The sequence below is a fragment of the Dendrobium catenatum genome, unplaced genomic scaffold, assembly GCF_001605985.2.
Source record: "Dendrobium catenatum unplaced genomic scaffold, ASM160598v2 fragScaff_scaffold_1520, whole genome shotgun sequence".
Lineage (NCBI taxonomy): Eukaryota > Viridiplantae > Streptophyta > Magnoliopsida > Asparagales > Orchidaceae > Dendrobium > Dendrobium catenatum.
In genome coordinates, this window is record NW_021319982.1 from 1,646,592 (window position 1) to 1,663,617 (window position 17,026).

Consider the following 17,026-nt stretch of genomic DNA (forward strand, 5'->3'; position numbering starts at 1 on the left):
AGTTTCTAATGAAACTCCATTAGAAGTGACAATTAGCCACATTCAAACTTATATACTACAAAAAATATGAACATTAATAGTATTTTGTCATACTTGTTATTTTGTTTGATGTAATTTTATTTAGTATTATAAAAGATTTGCCTTTGAGTTTGTAATGATCTATCAAGTATCCCTATTCAATATAATGTTAAAGATTAATTCTATTTAATGTAATTAATTTGAAGAAATGTATATAAATGTTAATTAATTATTGTAGTACTATAATTAGTTGTTGAATTAATTTTGGAGTAATATAATTAAGTGTTATTAATTATTGTGGCATTGTGATAAATTGTTATATTAATGCTTGTCATTGTGATAAAAAAACTTAGTACATCACACTATACATTTAATGCCCATTGTAAAATAGTTGATGATATATCTTACAACATTAAATGTATTTAAGGCTAATAAATATACATCTCTCATAATTTAGTGGATATTTATGGAGGTCTCTTTTGGAACATTCCAAATTTTTAAATATTGAAATATTGTCTATTTTGACCTAATGATCCTATAATTTTATGCTGTTGGCGTAACTTCCTAGGAGGTTAATTGTCCTAGAAGTTCTTTAATACGAGGTTGCTTAACTTTAAGTCTTAAAAGTTTTTAATGAAAAGATTTTAAAGAAAATTTAACCGATAAACTAAAAGACGTCTCGATATTTAGGAAATTGGTTTTATTTTATTTAAGGGTCATGAGGCCAAATCGATCAATATCTAATAATTAAGAGTTTGGATGTTACAAATGGTATCAGAACAATACATGAGTATAATATGAGAACTCTATTTGTAAAATCCTATTTGCATGGTGGATGATTTTGTGCTAAGAAACTTAATGAGGATTTTAATTATCTAAGTGAGGGATATCATGAAACCCCATAAAAAAATAAAGTTAAAAATCTTAAACATCGAACAATTTATTTTGATGTAATGATTGAACTTTCATAGAAATTTCAAATTTAAACGTGCTCGTACATGAGAGGTCGAGTACTCCTAAGATGGACGACATCTCAAAAAGTTACACTAGCGAAACAAAACGGTGAGGTCATTAAGCCAAAGTGGATAATATTTCGATGGTTGAGATTTTGTGATGCTACATCTTTAACGAAAAATTTAAAAAACAAATATACAAAACACTATACTATAAGATCTTCAAAAGTATGATATATAACTTCACAAATATGATGAATGTTATATATATGATTTGTACTTCTATATGATGAATGTTATAGCTATCAGGTTTAATAATATTAAAATTAAGAGCTATTACAAATTGTTTAGCAAGTTTCAATTGGATAGTCATTTTGAGTGTCATGATGCTCAAGTAGCTATTATGAAAATCATTATAACATATCAAAATATCAGATTGTGGTCCCATTCTTATGCAAGTTTCTACAATACTTTACTTTTGCACAAGATTGATACCATTATAGATTAATGTGTTGGTTCCTTGATAATGATTTACATGACAACTATTTGGATCATTCCTCCTAAAAACCATTATGAACATATTATCAATAGATCTTGATTTTCATATTTGCTAGGCTTAGTTGTTGTACCAACTACTATATAAGAAATATACATCACTATTAAATTAAGAGGGCTAACAGACACTTGTGTGAAATTGATGTGTTATGACCTTAGAAAACCATTAATCTTCTGCAAATGAAAAGATGCTTAGAGGTAGATTTCTTTCTATAACATCCCAAGATCTAAAGGAGGGATTTAAAATTACTTCTTCTTACTTATTTTGTTATTTATCAGAGCTATCTAATCATTCAAAATAATATAGAATATATATTTAGAGTGCACAAGACAAAAACATCTTCTCAAAATAATTAAATTACAACAGTTCAGATTATATTATTTTTTGCAAAATTAAAATACAATATGAACTAAAAAAATCACAAGTACCTTTCAAAATCAAATTTTCTTTTGCTTATGAGACTCAGTCTACTATGAAAAACTCTTACCCTTGCATGAAACATTTTAAACAATGAGGTGAGTATAAAACTCACTAGGCCAACCTCTTGTCCCATAATAGAGTTCAATTCATAAGTAAAATGCATTTGAAATAAAATCATAAAAGTACAATTTAACTTATAGTTATAAGTACACTAGTTCACATGTGAAAATACATGTAGAAATGTATATGTATTAAAGCCCCTTATAACTCCCAAATTTGACTTCCCACCTATTGAACACAGGTTCAAAGCATAGCCAACACATAGCAGGGCATGGTCCAATACAGAGCCAATTCAGAGCCAAAATAGAGTAATCCAAAATAGAAACATTTTTAACTTGGCCCCAAACATAGAATTTCATAGCATACTTCCTTCCACAATAGAACTCAAGAATGTCATGCAATGCATGATAATGCAAATGTAAAATGCAACATGTAACTGAAAGCTTTAAAGTAAATAGAAACTATATGACAACTTTTATAAAAACCTTCGCATTTCAGTTGCCTACACAAAAGTGCTCAAAATTTTATCAAATTTATAGAGATAGTACAAAATGCTAAATTAATATATTTTACTAACTATAGTGATGCTCATAAATACCATCATTTTTCAGAATCATAAAAAATTCATACAGATAAAACCAATCGGTGAAACTTTGCTTTCTTACAGCTAAATTATCTAGAATGGAGAGTAAAACAATATATTAAAAGTTACACAATGAAACCTTTCTAAAGTTTAAGAAAAATAGTTTTAAAAACACATTTTTCATTATACACTTTGGAATTAAAATTAGAAATAAGGTACGGGTTGCCTACCTCGATCCTGATAATTTTTTCAACTAACTGAACAAAAGATTTCTAGCTTTCGGACTCTAAAACCTCTCAGTTTCTTTCTCTCTCCTTCCCTTTTCCTTACTTTCTTCCTTGGCAAACTGAAATGAAGTGGGTTCTAGCTAATGGATTTAGATATTTTTTATTTAAAAGCACCAAATCGGCCTAGTATTGTAGTGTCCTGATTGCTAGCGTCGCTGTCCCCATAGAGAATCTTCTAAATTCCCCAAAATCTTTTAGATCTTGTCCCTAACACAACGGTGGCGCTACCTGGTGCCTCAGTGCTCCTTCAAAACTAAATTTTCTTCCCAATTTCTTAAGAGCACCCATGTCGGGGCACCCTATTCCCAGTGCTGCTACGCTCGCAAGGGAAAAAAATCCAAATTTTGGATTTCACTTTCTTAGCCCAATTCCTCAGTCACTATCTATTCCATTTGACGCATTAACACTTACAACTGCTAATTCATTCAAAATTATAATAATTAGCAAATAATTACTTGGATTTTAGATAACATAGATTACGCTTTCCACCTAAATGATTGGTTGGAATATTTGTATAGATAGCAAAGAAATTCAAATTAATCAATTTCTTATAACACATAATGAAAAGGTGTGCATAGTTTTAAACTTATTAAAATCTTATTTGAAAAGTGTTTAAAACTTGTTTGAATAGGGTTCTTAGATTTAAATTAAATTTTTAAATGGTTCAAATAATGATTGAAGAAGGTACTATGAGTTCCAAAACTTATTTGTTGTATGCTCGAACAAGTGTCTCGGCTAATGGGGTTTAAGATTTAGTATATGAACAAGATTTGAATATAGTTCAAAATTCTAATTGTACATTAGCACATATTTCGATCCTTCTTTGAACCCTAGGTTAGAAATAGATAATCAAAACTACATCAATGATGATTCAAACACTAAATATAGTAGTTGAATCTTATTTGATTTTGAACATTAGATTCTCCTTTCATTCTTCTTTCTATTCTAATCCAAGGCTGTTGGTATTGGAACAGAAGATTACTACATTCAAATCTTAATAATGCGAAGTTCATCATCATTAATCTTGAATAGAAGATTTTTTTTTTAAGGCAGAGGTCTTCATTGGGAAGCATAATGATAGATCAATTACAAGTTGAGATCACTAGAGACAGAGAAGATGTTTGGAAGAGAAAAACTCGAGTTGAAGTTTGGGCAGCTTTCTTATTTGAACATTTGACTACATGTGCTCATAGTTATGATTAATATTTTTTGGTCATATTCAATTATACATATATTGACGTCTAAAATAAACTTTCAGTCACATTTCTTCGACGTAAAATATTGTAGGCGCATATGTTCAAATGACACTTTCATGAGGCATATAAAGACAAATTTCCTAAAATGTATTGCACTAATTTTTTTATATTGCAAACTTTACAATATAAAATAATATTTTCCAATGTTCTCAATCAAGGAATATTTCAAACCATCTAACAAAGAAATTTTTTTTGATCAATTTCTAAAGATAATAATAGATAAATAAATGATATTAACAAAGTAAATTTTAACTTTGCTTTGATTTCTGATATTTGTTCTTTTAATTGATGAAATTAAAAATTAAATAAGACTAACTTTTTTAAATATTAAATTAATTTTTTTTTTAATTTTAAATAAACAATTGAGAAAAAAAGATTCATATGAATATTATTTATTATAAATGTTAAAATTATATATATTTGAGGAAAGATTTCTTATCATTCTTATTGATATATATTATTTAAATTAAATTTAATCATATTTTGGTTCATTTATAATTGAATCGAATTAAATTTTGGTTCGATTTATTTATTTATTTATTTTTTAAATTTTAGAATCAAAATTGTTGAATTTTGCAAATAAATTAAAAAAATAAATATAAAATTTCCAGCTCAGCAACGCCGCATCACCGCTTGCCCTTTCTTTCGATCTCTCCAAAGTCCAATCTCGTAGAAGGCACAGAAGAAGCAGAGAGATGGTTTGCGAGAAATGTAAGCTTCGATTTTTTAATTATTTTTCTAATAGAGAATCCTTGAGCATTAGGGTTTCTTTTTAACCTATGTTCGAATTCAGGCGAGAAGAAGCTGTCGAAGGTGATCGTGCCCGATAAGTGGAAAGAGGGGGCGAGCAATACAACTGAAGGCGGGGGAAGGAAGATCAACGAGAACAAGCTTTTGTCCAAAAAGAACAGGTTTTGCTCACTGTCCCTTGGAGATAGGATACAGAACGCCTATTGATTTGTTAGTTATTTGTTCTGTATTTCCTCGCCTTTAGTAGATATTTGGATTTGCTGGACATGGGGTGCCTTATTGTAGCCGGATGAATTACAGAGTTAGGGCTTTTAAAAGAAGTTAGCGTGGTTCTTTGAAGGAGTAGTTTTGACTCTATTTCGAAAGGCGAACATTCCAGTAAATCTTTTTAGGTAAAGAAATAAATCTTCTTTATTTTGATGGGGAGTATTAGGAGATAAAAAGGAAATTATTCATCTCGTTTGTTTTTCTTAATTGAGGGTTGAAAAAATGTTATAATTAATTTGATCCTTGTAGAAAAAAAGAAACATAGATAGTGTGACATTGGGAGGAAATAAGGTTTTATTCTTTTATTAAATTCATATTAATTTGAGCTATGGTTAGTATTATTAAGTTTTGTACTCAAAATTCTTTTGTGGAGTTTTATTTTGTATGCATCATAATATACATAATTGGCCAAGTATTCTTTTTGTTTTTTTTTGGAGAAATATTCCTGAAAATTCATTTTGGATGAAACTATCCCTAATTAGGGATAACCTTTTCGTTCGTAGACTACTTATTGAAGTTGAGGCGTCTGAATTTGATTTGAACTTTTTCGAATTCAAGCCTTGCAGAGTTCACGATGGGCAACATTCTCAAATTGTTTTGAATGCCATAGAGTTTGTTCGTTTGAGTTCGATAGTTTGTGAAGCGTGCGTGCAGGGGAGGCGGGGAGCTTTATTAATGGGTTCCGATTGTGTTTGAAGTAATAGATGTGTTTGTGATGGGCATTTGATGCAATCTAGAAAACACTAGAAATTGCAAACTAAAGACTTCCTTTCCTTAAAACATAGACAAATACTGGTAGAACAAAACAAAATTATTATATCCCACAATAGCTTAATCAAACACAACCACACCTTACAACTTCAAATAAAAGGACACAACACCTTAGAACTTCAAAAAACCTTACGACTAATCAAAGCTTCGAGAAGAAAGATACATTGGAAGACCAAACAACCACATGGGAAGGCAAAAAATCCACCAAAACAGCTCCAAATAAGCCCCTACCTTAACTGCATCAGCAGTGGGTAGGCATTAATGGAATATGACAACATGTGAAGGGGATGGGAAGTTCCCGTCGACTAGGAACTAGCATTGACAGGATCCAACGACATGTGAAGGGGAAGGGGAGTTTGTGCCAACTGGGAACCAATAGTGATAGGATCCAATGGTGTATGAAGGAGAGCTAGAGTTTTTGATGGGATCCAAATGATGTGTGTTGGAGAAGAGAGGTGGCATCAACATAATTTAGTAACATGTGAACTAGAAGGGGAGTTCATGATATATGGGAACCGACTTTGATGAGATCTAGTAGTGTGCAAAGAAGTATTAGAGTTTGTGTTAGGATTGCTCATGTGAATCTGTTCAAACCAAGGTTTGAATGAGATTCAATCAATTTCAAGGCTAGTTTAAAATCATATTCGGATTCAAATAAGTTTGAAACAATTTTAGATATTTTGACTTCAAAAAATAGTCTACAAATATAAAGGCATTATCACCCATTGCGTGTAATTTCGTTCTAGAATATTATGTGGCTGCTTGCTACTTTTTATTTTATTGATGGGATTTGATTGTGTGTGACGAAAAGAGGTGTTTGTGATGGGCAATGGTAGGAATCGATGGAATCCGACAACATGTGAAAGGGATGGGAAGTCCATGTCGACTAGGAACTAGCATCTACAGGATCTAACATTGTGTGATGGAGAATGAGAGAAGCATTGTCAATATCCAGTGGCATGTGAAGGGGAAGGGGAGTTTGGAACAACTGGGAACCACACTGATGGGATCCAACAACGTGTCAATGAGAGCTATAGTTTGTGATGAGATCTATTTTGAATAAAAGAAGTGAATAAAAAAGATTTGCTATTGTGGTAGTGTACTATTTTGAATCAATGAAGCATGTTTGCACTAGGAAATTTGTAACAATTTTAGAAAGATGTGAGGAGATTTTCTCTCATTAGTTAAATATATATTTTTTATTATTTGCCTCATAATTTTCTCTTTTTGTGCTTATTTTGAGAGATTGACAGCTTCTCTTTTTGAGTGCGATTGAGCGTATTTGGGTTTAGGGGTCATTGCTTCATTCTGTCTCTTGTATTTATACTCTCGCCTGGCTTTATTAGGGATTGAATATAATCTCCTCTACTATGAATGGAATCATGTATCCTCTATTGTTAATGGAGGCTATTATTTTCTTCGAAGAATGCAAATCTTAATGTTGGATGTTTTTCTCATGAAAAAGGATTCATGTAGCCGACCCCACGTAGTGGGACAAAGGCTTGATGATGTTGTTATTGTTAATAGTATTTATTTCTAGTAGATCCTTTTGCATAAACGTTGGGTGTTTTTCTCTTGCAACATATTTCAAAGTCTATTTTGGAATATGACAGCCATAAATATGACATTAGAAAGTTTGTTGGCTCAAAAAGTTGTGAGCTTTGGAGAACCAAGATGCAGGGTGTGTTAATCCAACATCGGGTTGTGAAATCACTCATATGACATTTTAATATATACTTGATATTATTAGTGAAAATGATAAGGAGAAATAGATGAAAAATGTCTCTTGGATATTCAATTTTGTTTGGTTGATATGGTCTTGGAAGAAACAATCATGGAAGAATTGTTGCTCAAGTTGGAATCTTCATATATGACGAAAGTCTCGCCAACAATCTTTATCAATAGAATAGATTGTATTTGCTTCACGTGCTAGAAGTTATGTTAATTAAATCACATTTTAATGAGTTTAGTATTATTGTTAGGGTTTTGAGTGATATTTATGTAATGGTTGATGATGTAGATCATGTTTTATCGGTTTTGTGCTCTTTATCTTTCCCTTATACATGTTTTTGTGACACATTGTTGTATGTTAAAGATACCATTAACTTAGCACATGTAAAAAATTCACATATTTTTAATGTTGTAATTGCTAAATAGGAGTGTGTTAGATATAAAAAGTTGGCTTAGGAATTATGTTCTGGGATGATCTTGTGAGAAGGGGTATAACTCTAATAATAGATGAAATATATTGGAAGGTATAAGGACGTGGCTTGCTTCTATTGCTAAAAGAAAAGACACATTATGAAAGATTGTCTTGGTTGGAAGGATCAACATGCCAAGGACAGCCAAAAAAAATATATGTCAACAAATGTTAGTATTGTTGTTGATTGGTTTTGTATAGGTTTAGATGGCGCTCTTTTGGTGCTTGTTAGCAGTAGATACAATGGTCAATGGATTATGAATTTTACTTGTTTTGCGATGCTTATAAGGAATTGTTCTCCACTTAGAAGTCGTGTGCTAGAGGTTATATTCATATGTGAAACAATTCGATGTGTAAGATGGCTGCTTTTTACATGGTGATTAATGATGTGCGATTGAATGATTAGGTCATTGATATGTGTGAGGAATATAATAGCCCTTAGGAAGAATCTTATCTTTAAATGCTCCAAATAATGTAAGATATAGGTTCTAAAATCCATAAGGTTTTAAATCACCAAATTGAATTAGCTCCACTCTTTAAATGCTCCCAATAATGATGTAATTGCCAAATGAGTACATTGGTTATTGTGAAGGCCGAGAGAGTTGAAATTTTGAGAGTGGAGCTAATTCAGTTTTATCATAATATTTGTTATGTGATTTTAGGAAGCATAAAATAGTTAGCTTTTTGTTAGTAGGTCGAGTTCTAGAAGAAAAGAAGGCACATTTTGATGGGAATATGATTGGAAATGATTACGTGGATTGATCTTGTGGTTCACATTCTATCTTAGTGTTAGTTAATACTATTATTTCATTCATAGTGAGGAGGCAACTACTTTGAGACATACTCATTTTGTGGCAAGTGCATTTTTAATGTCAGTGGATGCAATTTAATATACAACAAATGTGTCGTAGGGGTTTCACACGTGTTACATTTAGGCACATTTTTCACTTGTTGAGGTTGCACAATGCTCAACTCTTTTGGATTTTAGGAGCTTGAGGAGCTCGCCTTGAAGGATTCATAAACGAGATTCAAGATCTATTTCTATATTATTGAGTTATGAAAATATTTGTTAGGATAAACACATTTTCTTATGTTTTTCAATAAGATGAGGTTTTAAATATTTGTTGTAGAAATTGTTATTTTCAAAAAAATTAAATTACAATTTAAGTTGGAATTAGATTGAAAATCAACCCTTGAGCTTCTATTAATAGATGGTTGTCATACGGGCATGGGGTGGTGTGTGTAAGATGGGTGTGAGCTGCCTAAGAGGATGGTGTGCTAAGGGTAAGCAATGAGATAATGAAAGGGTCTGCTAATGAGCTAAAGAAACTGAGGTCATTGATATTTTAGTGAAATGGGAGGAGTTAGCAGAAGTAGAGGGGGAAAGAAGATTTAAAGATTGAAGATTTTTTCTTTGGCAATGTATTGTACTACCTGATGCAGTGAAAGCAATGTATTGTACTATCTTGATGCTGTGAAAGCATTGATATGTCAAATTTTTTGTGTTGATTCCATGAATACCTAAAAATTTATCCTTATGAGGAGCTTTTAAATTACTGATTTATGACATTAGTTAAATATTTTTTATTATCTTTTTTGTCACTCTTTCTTTTGTTTGTCTTTATCAGTGATATTGTTTTATTTGAGTTTAGTGAAGAGTGCTATCTTTTAACCCTTTTAATTAACACCCTTGTTTCTTCTCTATAGTGGATTAGATCCTCTTTTCTTTCCCATGGAGGTAGGCTAATCTTTTAGTCGAATTGTATAAATCTCGATACTTTTATGATGTTTGTTATCTTTGTTATTATTTTGTGTGTTCATTGCATTGGCTCTTGATATGTGTTCTTGAATAAAAATATTAAATGATAAGTATATATATATATATATATATATATTAATGTCAATTTTCCCGTTGATTTTTCTTTTTTTACGTTAGCACGCCAAAATTCACCTTGTGCAGTCTGTCCAGGTAGAACTTTCATTGATTTTTTCATACCGACAACTTGGTAATATGGATGTCTTTTCTTATGTTTTGGGATGTTTCGGATGCACTCGTGCTGTTCATTTTTCGAAGGGAGATTGTTCGGGCAACCTTGTGTATCGTCGCACACTTGACTTGATGTTTTCGACCGCATTCACTCGTTTTTCTTGCGGGAGGTCTCATTTGAGTAATTTCGATATTTTAGTTGCAACAATGTGATTTTTTTTACGATCGGAGGTCATTCGCGAGTTTCAAGTATCCTCAGTGCTTGTGCTATGCCTCGTTAATCGATCATCGATGTCATTTGGCATCCTTATCTTTGCTTGTTAGAAATATTTTAGCAGTCAACACTAGGAACCTTACACAAATAACAAGGGTAACACTCCTAACAAAGAAGAGCATGTTTATATGAAAATAATTAACAGTTATTTACCGCTGTTGGCACAAAATTCAAATTCGGTTGTGAGTTGCATGCTTGCATCAAGCGAAAGTTTTATAAGAAGTGAAACCAAATTAATATTAAACACGCACTTCGAGGCGTAAGGGTTGATATCCTAATTAATCTAGGACACGCCATAATCACCAAATTAAATATCAAATAATATGATCCACCCTACGGCCTTACTAGTCACCTTATGATGACCAAAGTTAAAAGGTACCCCACAAACAACCTTAGATTAATAATACATTAAAAATGTGCAACAAAGATACAAGATAACATAAAGTTTGATGAAGAAAAAATTTAGGCATCTTTGTGGATGCGAGACACGAGTAGTCCTGTCTTTATGCACTAAGAATAGTTGGTCATATTTTTTGCTCTCATTCTACATGCCTCATTTTTACTGACAACTTAATTCCAAGGTCCTGCTGTATAATATATGGGCAAAATCTGTTTCTCTTCCATTTCCAATGATTTAGCTGGTTGTTGGATATGCATGTAGACTACTGAATTAATGGAATGCTTTTTGTGGCCAATTTCTGTTAGCATATATTTACTGGTTTTTGTTGGTACATCCTCTGGTGCTCTAGTTCTCATTCTTCCGCCCTGGATTTATTTTCAGATGGACACCTTACGGAAATGCAAAATGCATGATCTGTAAACAACAAGTCCACCAAGATGCCAAATACTGCCATACCTGTGCTTACTCAAAAGGCAAGTCACCTGCGCTTTTAGTTATTTATGAACCTCTACGCTTTATTCTTTTTGTTTCGAAAAGTTGGATTACTGATCAGATGGATTAGTTCTAGAGTGCTAATGGATGAACTGTTAGATTTTGTAGCCTTGACATTTTTCCTTAAGCTGGGTGATGCGATTCCCTTAATCAATGTTGTTAGCAATGTAGTGTTGAGTTATTATTCTCTCCGCTATGGGAAAATGACTAAAATGTGACACTTCGTAACCAACCAGTTAGGAACCGTCCCAGAAGGACATAATAGGGGTTGTTACAGTGTTTTATCAGAGATCTTGAATTGATTTTATTTAACTATAGCTTTGATTTAACAAATAGCGGGAATTATTGTTAAGTACGCCCTTTCTTCAGGAGTAGCAAATGAAGACACAATTTAGGAAACAAGGGGTTGATAGCATCATTATAGGCTTGAAAGAAGTAACGGTCTAATTTAGTTTACAGGCTTGCCAACAAATTTGATCGGCTGATGCTTTTTCTAGTGAAGATAATGGAGAAGGCAAGAAGTTCTGCTCTATCATTTTGAAACATCTATTGACTTATCTTTGTACTCTCTAAAATGTACTTAGTGCTAAATTTGTCCTGATAGATGCCATATTAGAGATTTTAAATCAGAGAAGAGAGTTGAAAGATGCCAATTATCAGTATCAAGCTACCTATTCCTTTAGTAATAACACTAGTGTTATTTGAAACATATAATGCCTGTCGATTATACTAATACATTGGTGATATGAATGTATGATAGAACTGCTTACAACCTTTTAACTCAAGGCTTCAATAAAGAATGGGGCTTGTCTACTGCCCGTCTTATCAAGCTCATCAATAGAGTTCTTAGAGTTTGAAACTTGTTGACTCCACCGTTCTGTTTTTTTCTTATAAAGTTGAAGAAGCTGAGCACTATGAGATTGACTTCTTGGAGTTTTCTGCTAAATCCCAGGCACCAAGTATCGTCAGCATGAGAGGAAGACCGCAATCATACGAGGAAGGGACATATGTCCCTTGTAACACCATTGGTCCATTGCACTACCTCTCTTTCAGATAGAGAAAAAAAAAATGCTTCGATTTCCAAGGCCTATAGTCTGAGAAATTCACGCCTCAATAATACCTATATCAGGACGCCTCTCCTATCTCTTTACTGCAAGTCATATCTTATAGTTAGGTTTCACTGGCTGCGTGACTACCAAGTCAATGACCTTGTATTGTGACTTTTGAGTATCATTTATTATCCTGAATCTATTCTATAGAAGAACGTAGAGAAAGATAAATATGAAGAAAACATATACCTTGGATAAAATAGAAAAGTGTCCTTAGAGTATTTTGCAATAAGAGAATATTATGGAGACTTGAATGCAATATTGATCTTAGTATTGGACATAAAATGTTACTAATAAATAGGTTTAGCATAGGGAAATAAGAAAGTTAAGATATATGTATGGAAAAATTGCGCATGATAAATTGAGTGAGGATTATATGGGTGAAGGTTGGAGTGGTAGCATCATCAGCTTCATTATAATTTTTGTTAGCCTTCTCCCAACTATCTGGGTTTGATGATATGACTCCTTATTTTTCATTCATTCCTATTCAGTGTTATTTGATGTGTTAAATATATGCTTTGCTAATCATTTGAGCAAATTCTTTCCATATAACATTGATTACCCCTCTTCTTTCTTAACATTATTACGCTAAGTTTATTTACTAATATGACAAGCACATTTTTATTTTTTGTTATATATGTCTAAATCGCTTAAATCTATTTTTTAGTCATCTTATTTTCAATAAAATTCTCTTCAATAAATTATCTAATATAATTATTCTTTAATTTATCTATCTTATTTCTGACACACATTTATATTAACACTCATTTTCACCACACTTAAATTCTTTTTAATAACGTTTTAACAACCGACATTCAGATTTATGCAACATTGTTGACCTAATTATGGCTTTATAAAATTTTTCTTTAAGATTCCATGTCTCCATGATATCCTCATAATACACAACTCCATATACACTCCTTTTTTTTTAACCATTTAACTTCAATTCTAGAAAATTTACTCTCATTCATATTTTTATTTTTCTATATAATAGATATAATATATTTAAACCTATAACATCAATGTATTACCTTTTCTTCTAGTAATATTAAATCATAATTATTAACATAAGATCAACTAAAATTATAAATCATATACGAAGTCTTTAGTCTATTAACTCTACAAATTCTCAAAGATTCTAACTTTTAAATAGTTCCTTCAATATTCTAAATTTTTTTACTTATTTCAATGGATTTCTCATCAATTATAGCTATATCATATGCAAAAAGCATTCGCTAATGCACATTACTTTGATCATCCTTAATAGCAATTACATAGTCAATACAAAAAGATATATACACATTGTTTTTTGATGTAAATCTATGATAATTGGAAACTTTTTGGTTAGTCTACAATTACATTTAATACTAGTTACTACTTCATTATACATATTCTTAATAACATCAACATAATTTTCGCCCATCTTTTTGCCTTAATGAACGCAACATCAATTCAAGAGATTCTTCATCATGTTTCTTCAATATCAGTAAAAATCATGTAAAGATTCTTTTGCTCGTTTTTATAGTTTATTAATTATCTGAACACAAAAATTGAATCCATAACATATCTTTCTAGTATGAAATTAAAGTGATTCTTCAAAAACAATTTAATTTTTCCTATGTTATATTACTCTAACTAATAACTTAATTGTATAGCTTATAAGTTTGATTTCTCTATAGTTTGTATATTTTTTAATATTTCCTTTGTTATTAAATATTAACATTCATTTTTTCTTCAATCATCTTATATTCTCTTAGGCTTCAAAATCCTATTGAAATAATTTGTCAATTAAATCATTGCAAAATCCTGTATAAATCTCCCAAGCTGAATAGGGTTCTCGTTTGGGCCTAAAGCATGGCATTTATTCATCTTTTTCAAAGCTAATTCCAATTTATTTTCTTGGATCAATCTATTTCATTTTATTATTTGGTATGCTCTTCTAAAATAATTAATTTTTTAGATCTCTTATATAGTAATTTCTTATAGGAATGTTTATATTTCATTGATATCATCTTCTTTATCAATGATCTTATTATTATCACCGTAATGCATCTTACTTGCTCAAGATTTGTTGATCTTTTTTTTTTCTTTACCTTAGCTATTTTATGTATCTCTTTTTTTTTTCTTTAGTACTAAGCCTACTTATAAATTATCAAAACCTGTAGCTTTTGTTTTACTTGCTATTCTCTTTGCAGTATTTCTAGTTTTCTTATACTTGTTATAATCCTTAATATAATTCAATTTTTGCCACCTCTTACAATCATTTTTTCCCTTTATAATCTTTTTTACTTCCTCACTCTACCAAATCTCCTTATTCTTTTTGTAAAGATACTTCAAAATATTTATACCATTTTTGTTATTCGGAGTAGTAATCTTATCCCTGATAAGATTCCACTTAACTAAAGAATTTTAATTTTTCTCCATTAGCAACATGCATTAAAAAAAAAAACAAATTTAAAGCTTTTTTAATTCCATCTGCTTATCCTATTGCAATAAATACTTTTGCCTTTTTTTCTTTATACTAGTACCCTATGTTGTGTGGTCAAGCTCTCTCTTGGAATCATATCTCATCCAACTAGAACTTATATGGCATTTTGAATTTTCTTCAATGAATATCCTTTCTTCGATGGATGTACATTATAATAGTTTATCCATCCCTTGTTAAAATTATTATTTTTTGGCTAACTACTAACCTAACTTAAGAGCATAAACACTGAACACATTAATCATTTTTCTTTACCAATTATATCTCAATAAAAATAATTCGATTCAATTGTAAATCTGTGACTTGATTATGAATTCTAAAAATCACCAGATGCCTCGGGCTCTATATTTCCTTTCTGAATCTATTTTGATTTTGTTCTTGGTGCAGGTGTATGTGCCATGTGTGGGAAGCAGGTGCTAGATACGAAGTTCTATAAGCAAAGCAATGTATGAAGTTGGCCGCTAATCCTGTGAGTTGTCAAGCCAGGTAGCTTCGTTTAGTGCTTCCATTAATGATCGTAGAGTGATTCAATGATTGTGAATGCTTCTCGCTGTAATTATTTTACTTGGGTTGCTTGAATATCCTTAAAAATGCCCCCTTTTTATGTTCTCATCTCTTATAGATAATGAATTTGCTTAGCGTAATTTCATTTTCAAGTATCCTTTTATTCAATGCCATATTCTTTACACAGATTTAGACACTAAATGAAGCTTCAAACAGGATTTAAAGGAAGCAAATTTAATTGAGGCCTCGGCACCTCTGCACCCTGTGGACAACGCCTAGCCTCACGCCTCATAGCTCGTCCGCTAACCTCGGACTTCCCTCTTCCTGTCAACAGCTAGCACAGCCACAAGATCACCTAACTAGCTTCCTATACGCCTCCTCCTTACACTTACTAGAACAGCAAAAATCTATTTCCCCGAACATCCTACACTGCTTGGTTCACCTAACAGCACCAACATAGCCGCCTGGACCTCTCGTACCTCTGCTTTAACATCTGCACCTAGCATATCCCTGGCAAACACTCACACGTCTAACCCGAGCTCTTCCACAACTCAATCTTCTTCAGAATTAAGTCCTGAGCACGAGCCACCTTGCTGGCGCAATCATTTCATTGATGTTCATCTGTGATAGAGCACGCACCTGCAAGCATCAACTCTCATCAATCGCATACATGTTGCCACTGGCTAATCCCCACCCCCCCACATCTTCACGATTAATTATTCTGTGCGGACGCCAAACGCCGTCAGGAGACCAACCAGAATGCATCACGTCACCTCTTTGCTCGGTACTACTCGGTACCACGGCTTGGTGTCGCTGACGTGGCATATTCTGGTTGGCGTTCTGCTTCCGGCATCCGGCGTCCGCAAAGAATAATTTCTTCATCTTCATGCACTTGTCCGTCACGCGCTCCTATTTGTTGTCCCGCACACATTCTTGCACACAGTTGCTTGTTAACGCCTACACATCCCAGCAAGCACTTGCTGGCAATGTTTGTTGCACCTTGTCAATCACGTTGCCTACATATCGTGGAGCCTGTCAGTATTCTTAGACCAGCGAGCTCACATGCATGCGCGATGATTTTGTTCAACATTAGCTACCAACAGATATCTTGCTCACGCCTCACTAATTGTTGTGAGCCTGTATTTAGGAACTGATGCCAAATGCTTTTGTTATTCATATGACGCGATGTGATTTTGAAATGTGCTTGGTAAAAATTATACTCGCTGCTTAAAAAAATGTTTAGAACTCCAAGCTCAGGATAGCAGTATGATGAGGAGAGATTATTACATCTGGAGTTTGGACCTACAGAACCGTTCGGTCGTATGATTGTGAACAGTAAAAGCACAGTAAAAATACAATTACTATTCACCACTAAGATTTTGCTATGTTTTTTACTATTCACAATCGCAAAATTTAACTCTTCTCTAGGTTCGGACTCCGCACGTAATAATCTCTCTTCATGATGAGGATGACAACTATTCTTTCTTACATCACTGCTCCAACATATGGATAAATCATAAGTTATTAGATTTCGTTCGGGATAATTTTTTATTGTTTTATAAATTGATGTAAAGAAAATAACTTTTTAAAGTTATTATAGAAAGCAACTCTGTTATAATTATATTTTTAGAAAACAACTAAAAAACAACATTCA

General features: G+C 32.2%; 1 protein-coding gene across 2 annotated transcripts; it reads left to right on the forward strand.

Moving 5' to 3' along the window:
- Nucleotides 1-4,762: 4,762 nt before the first annotated feature.
- Nucleotides 4,763-16,740, forward strand: LOC110093642 (cysteine-rich PDZ-binding protein). 2 transcript variants are annotated; one of them, XM_028700437.1, is made up of 5 exons: nucleotides 4,763-4,844; nucleotides 4,927-5,044; nucleotides 11,164-11,255; nucleotides 15,256-15,354; nucleotides 15,589-16,740. In XM_028700437.1, exons 1-4 carry the CDS (start codon nucleotides 4,829-4,831, stop codon nucleotides 15,318-15,320), a joined length of 291 nt encoding a protein of 96 aa, XP_028556270.1. In that variant the 5' UTR covers nucleotides 4,763-4,828; the 3' UTR covers nucleotides 15,321-15,354; nucleotides 15,589-16,740. The 2 variants fall into 2 exon arrangements, with proteins under 2 accessions (XP_028556270.1, XP_020674251.1); XM_020818592.2 differs by lacking the exon at nucleotides 15,589-16,740 and having other exon boundaries at nucleotides 15,256-15,524.
- Nucleotides 16,741-17,026: the final 286 nt, after the last annotated feature.

Bases quoted from the DNA above. Each gene is read 5' to 3' on its own strand.
- LOC110093642 (XM_028700437.1), top strand. The intron at 5,045-11,163 runs GTTTTGCTCACT...ATTTATTTTCAG, and splicing joins CTTTTGTCCAAAAAGAACAG to ATGGACACCTTACGGAAATG. The intron at 11,256-15,255 runs GCAAGTCACCTG...TTCTTGGTGCAG, and splicing joins TACCTGTGCTTACTCAAAAG to GTGTATGTGCCATGTGTGGG.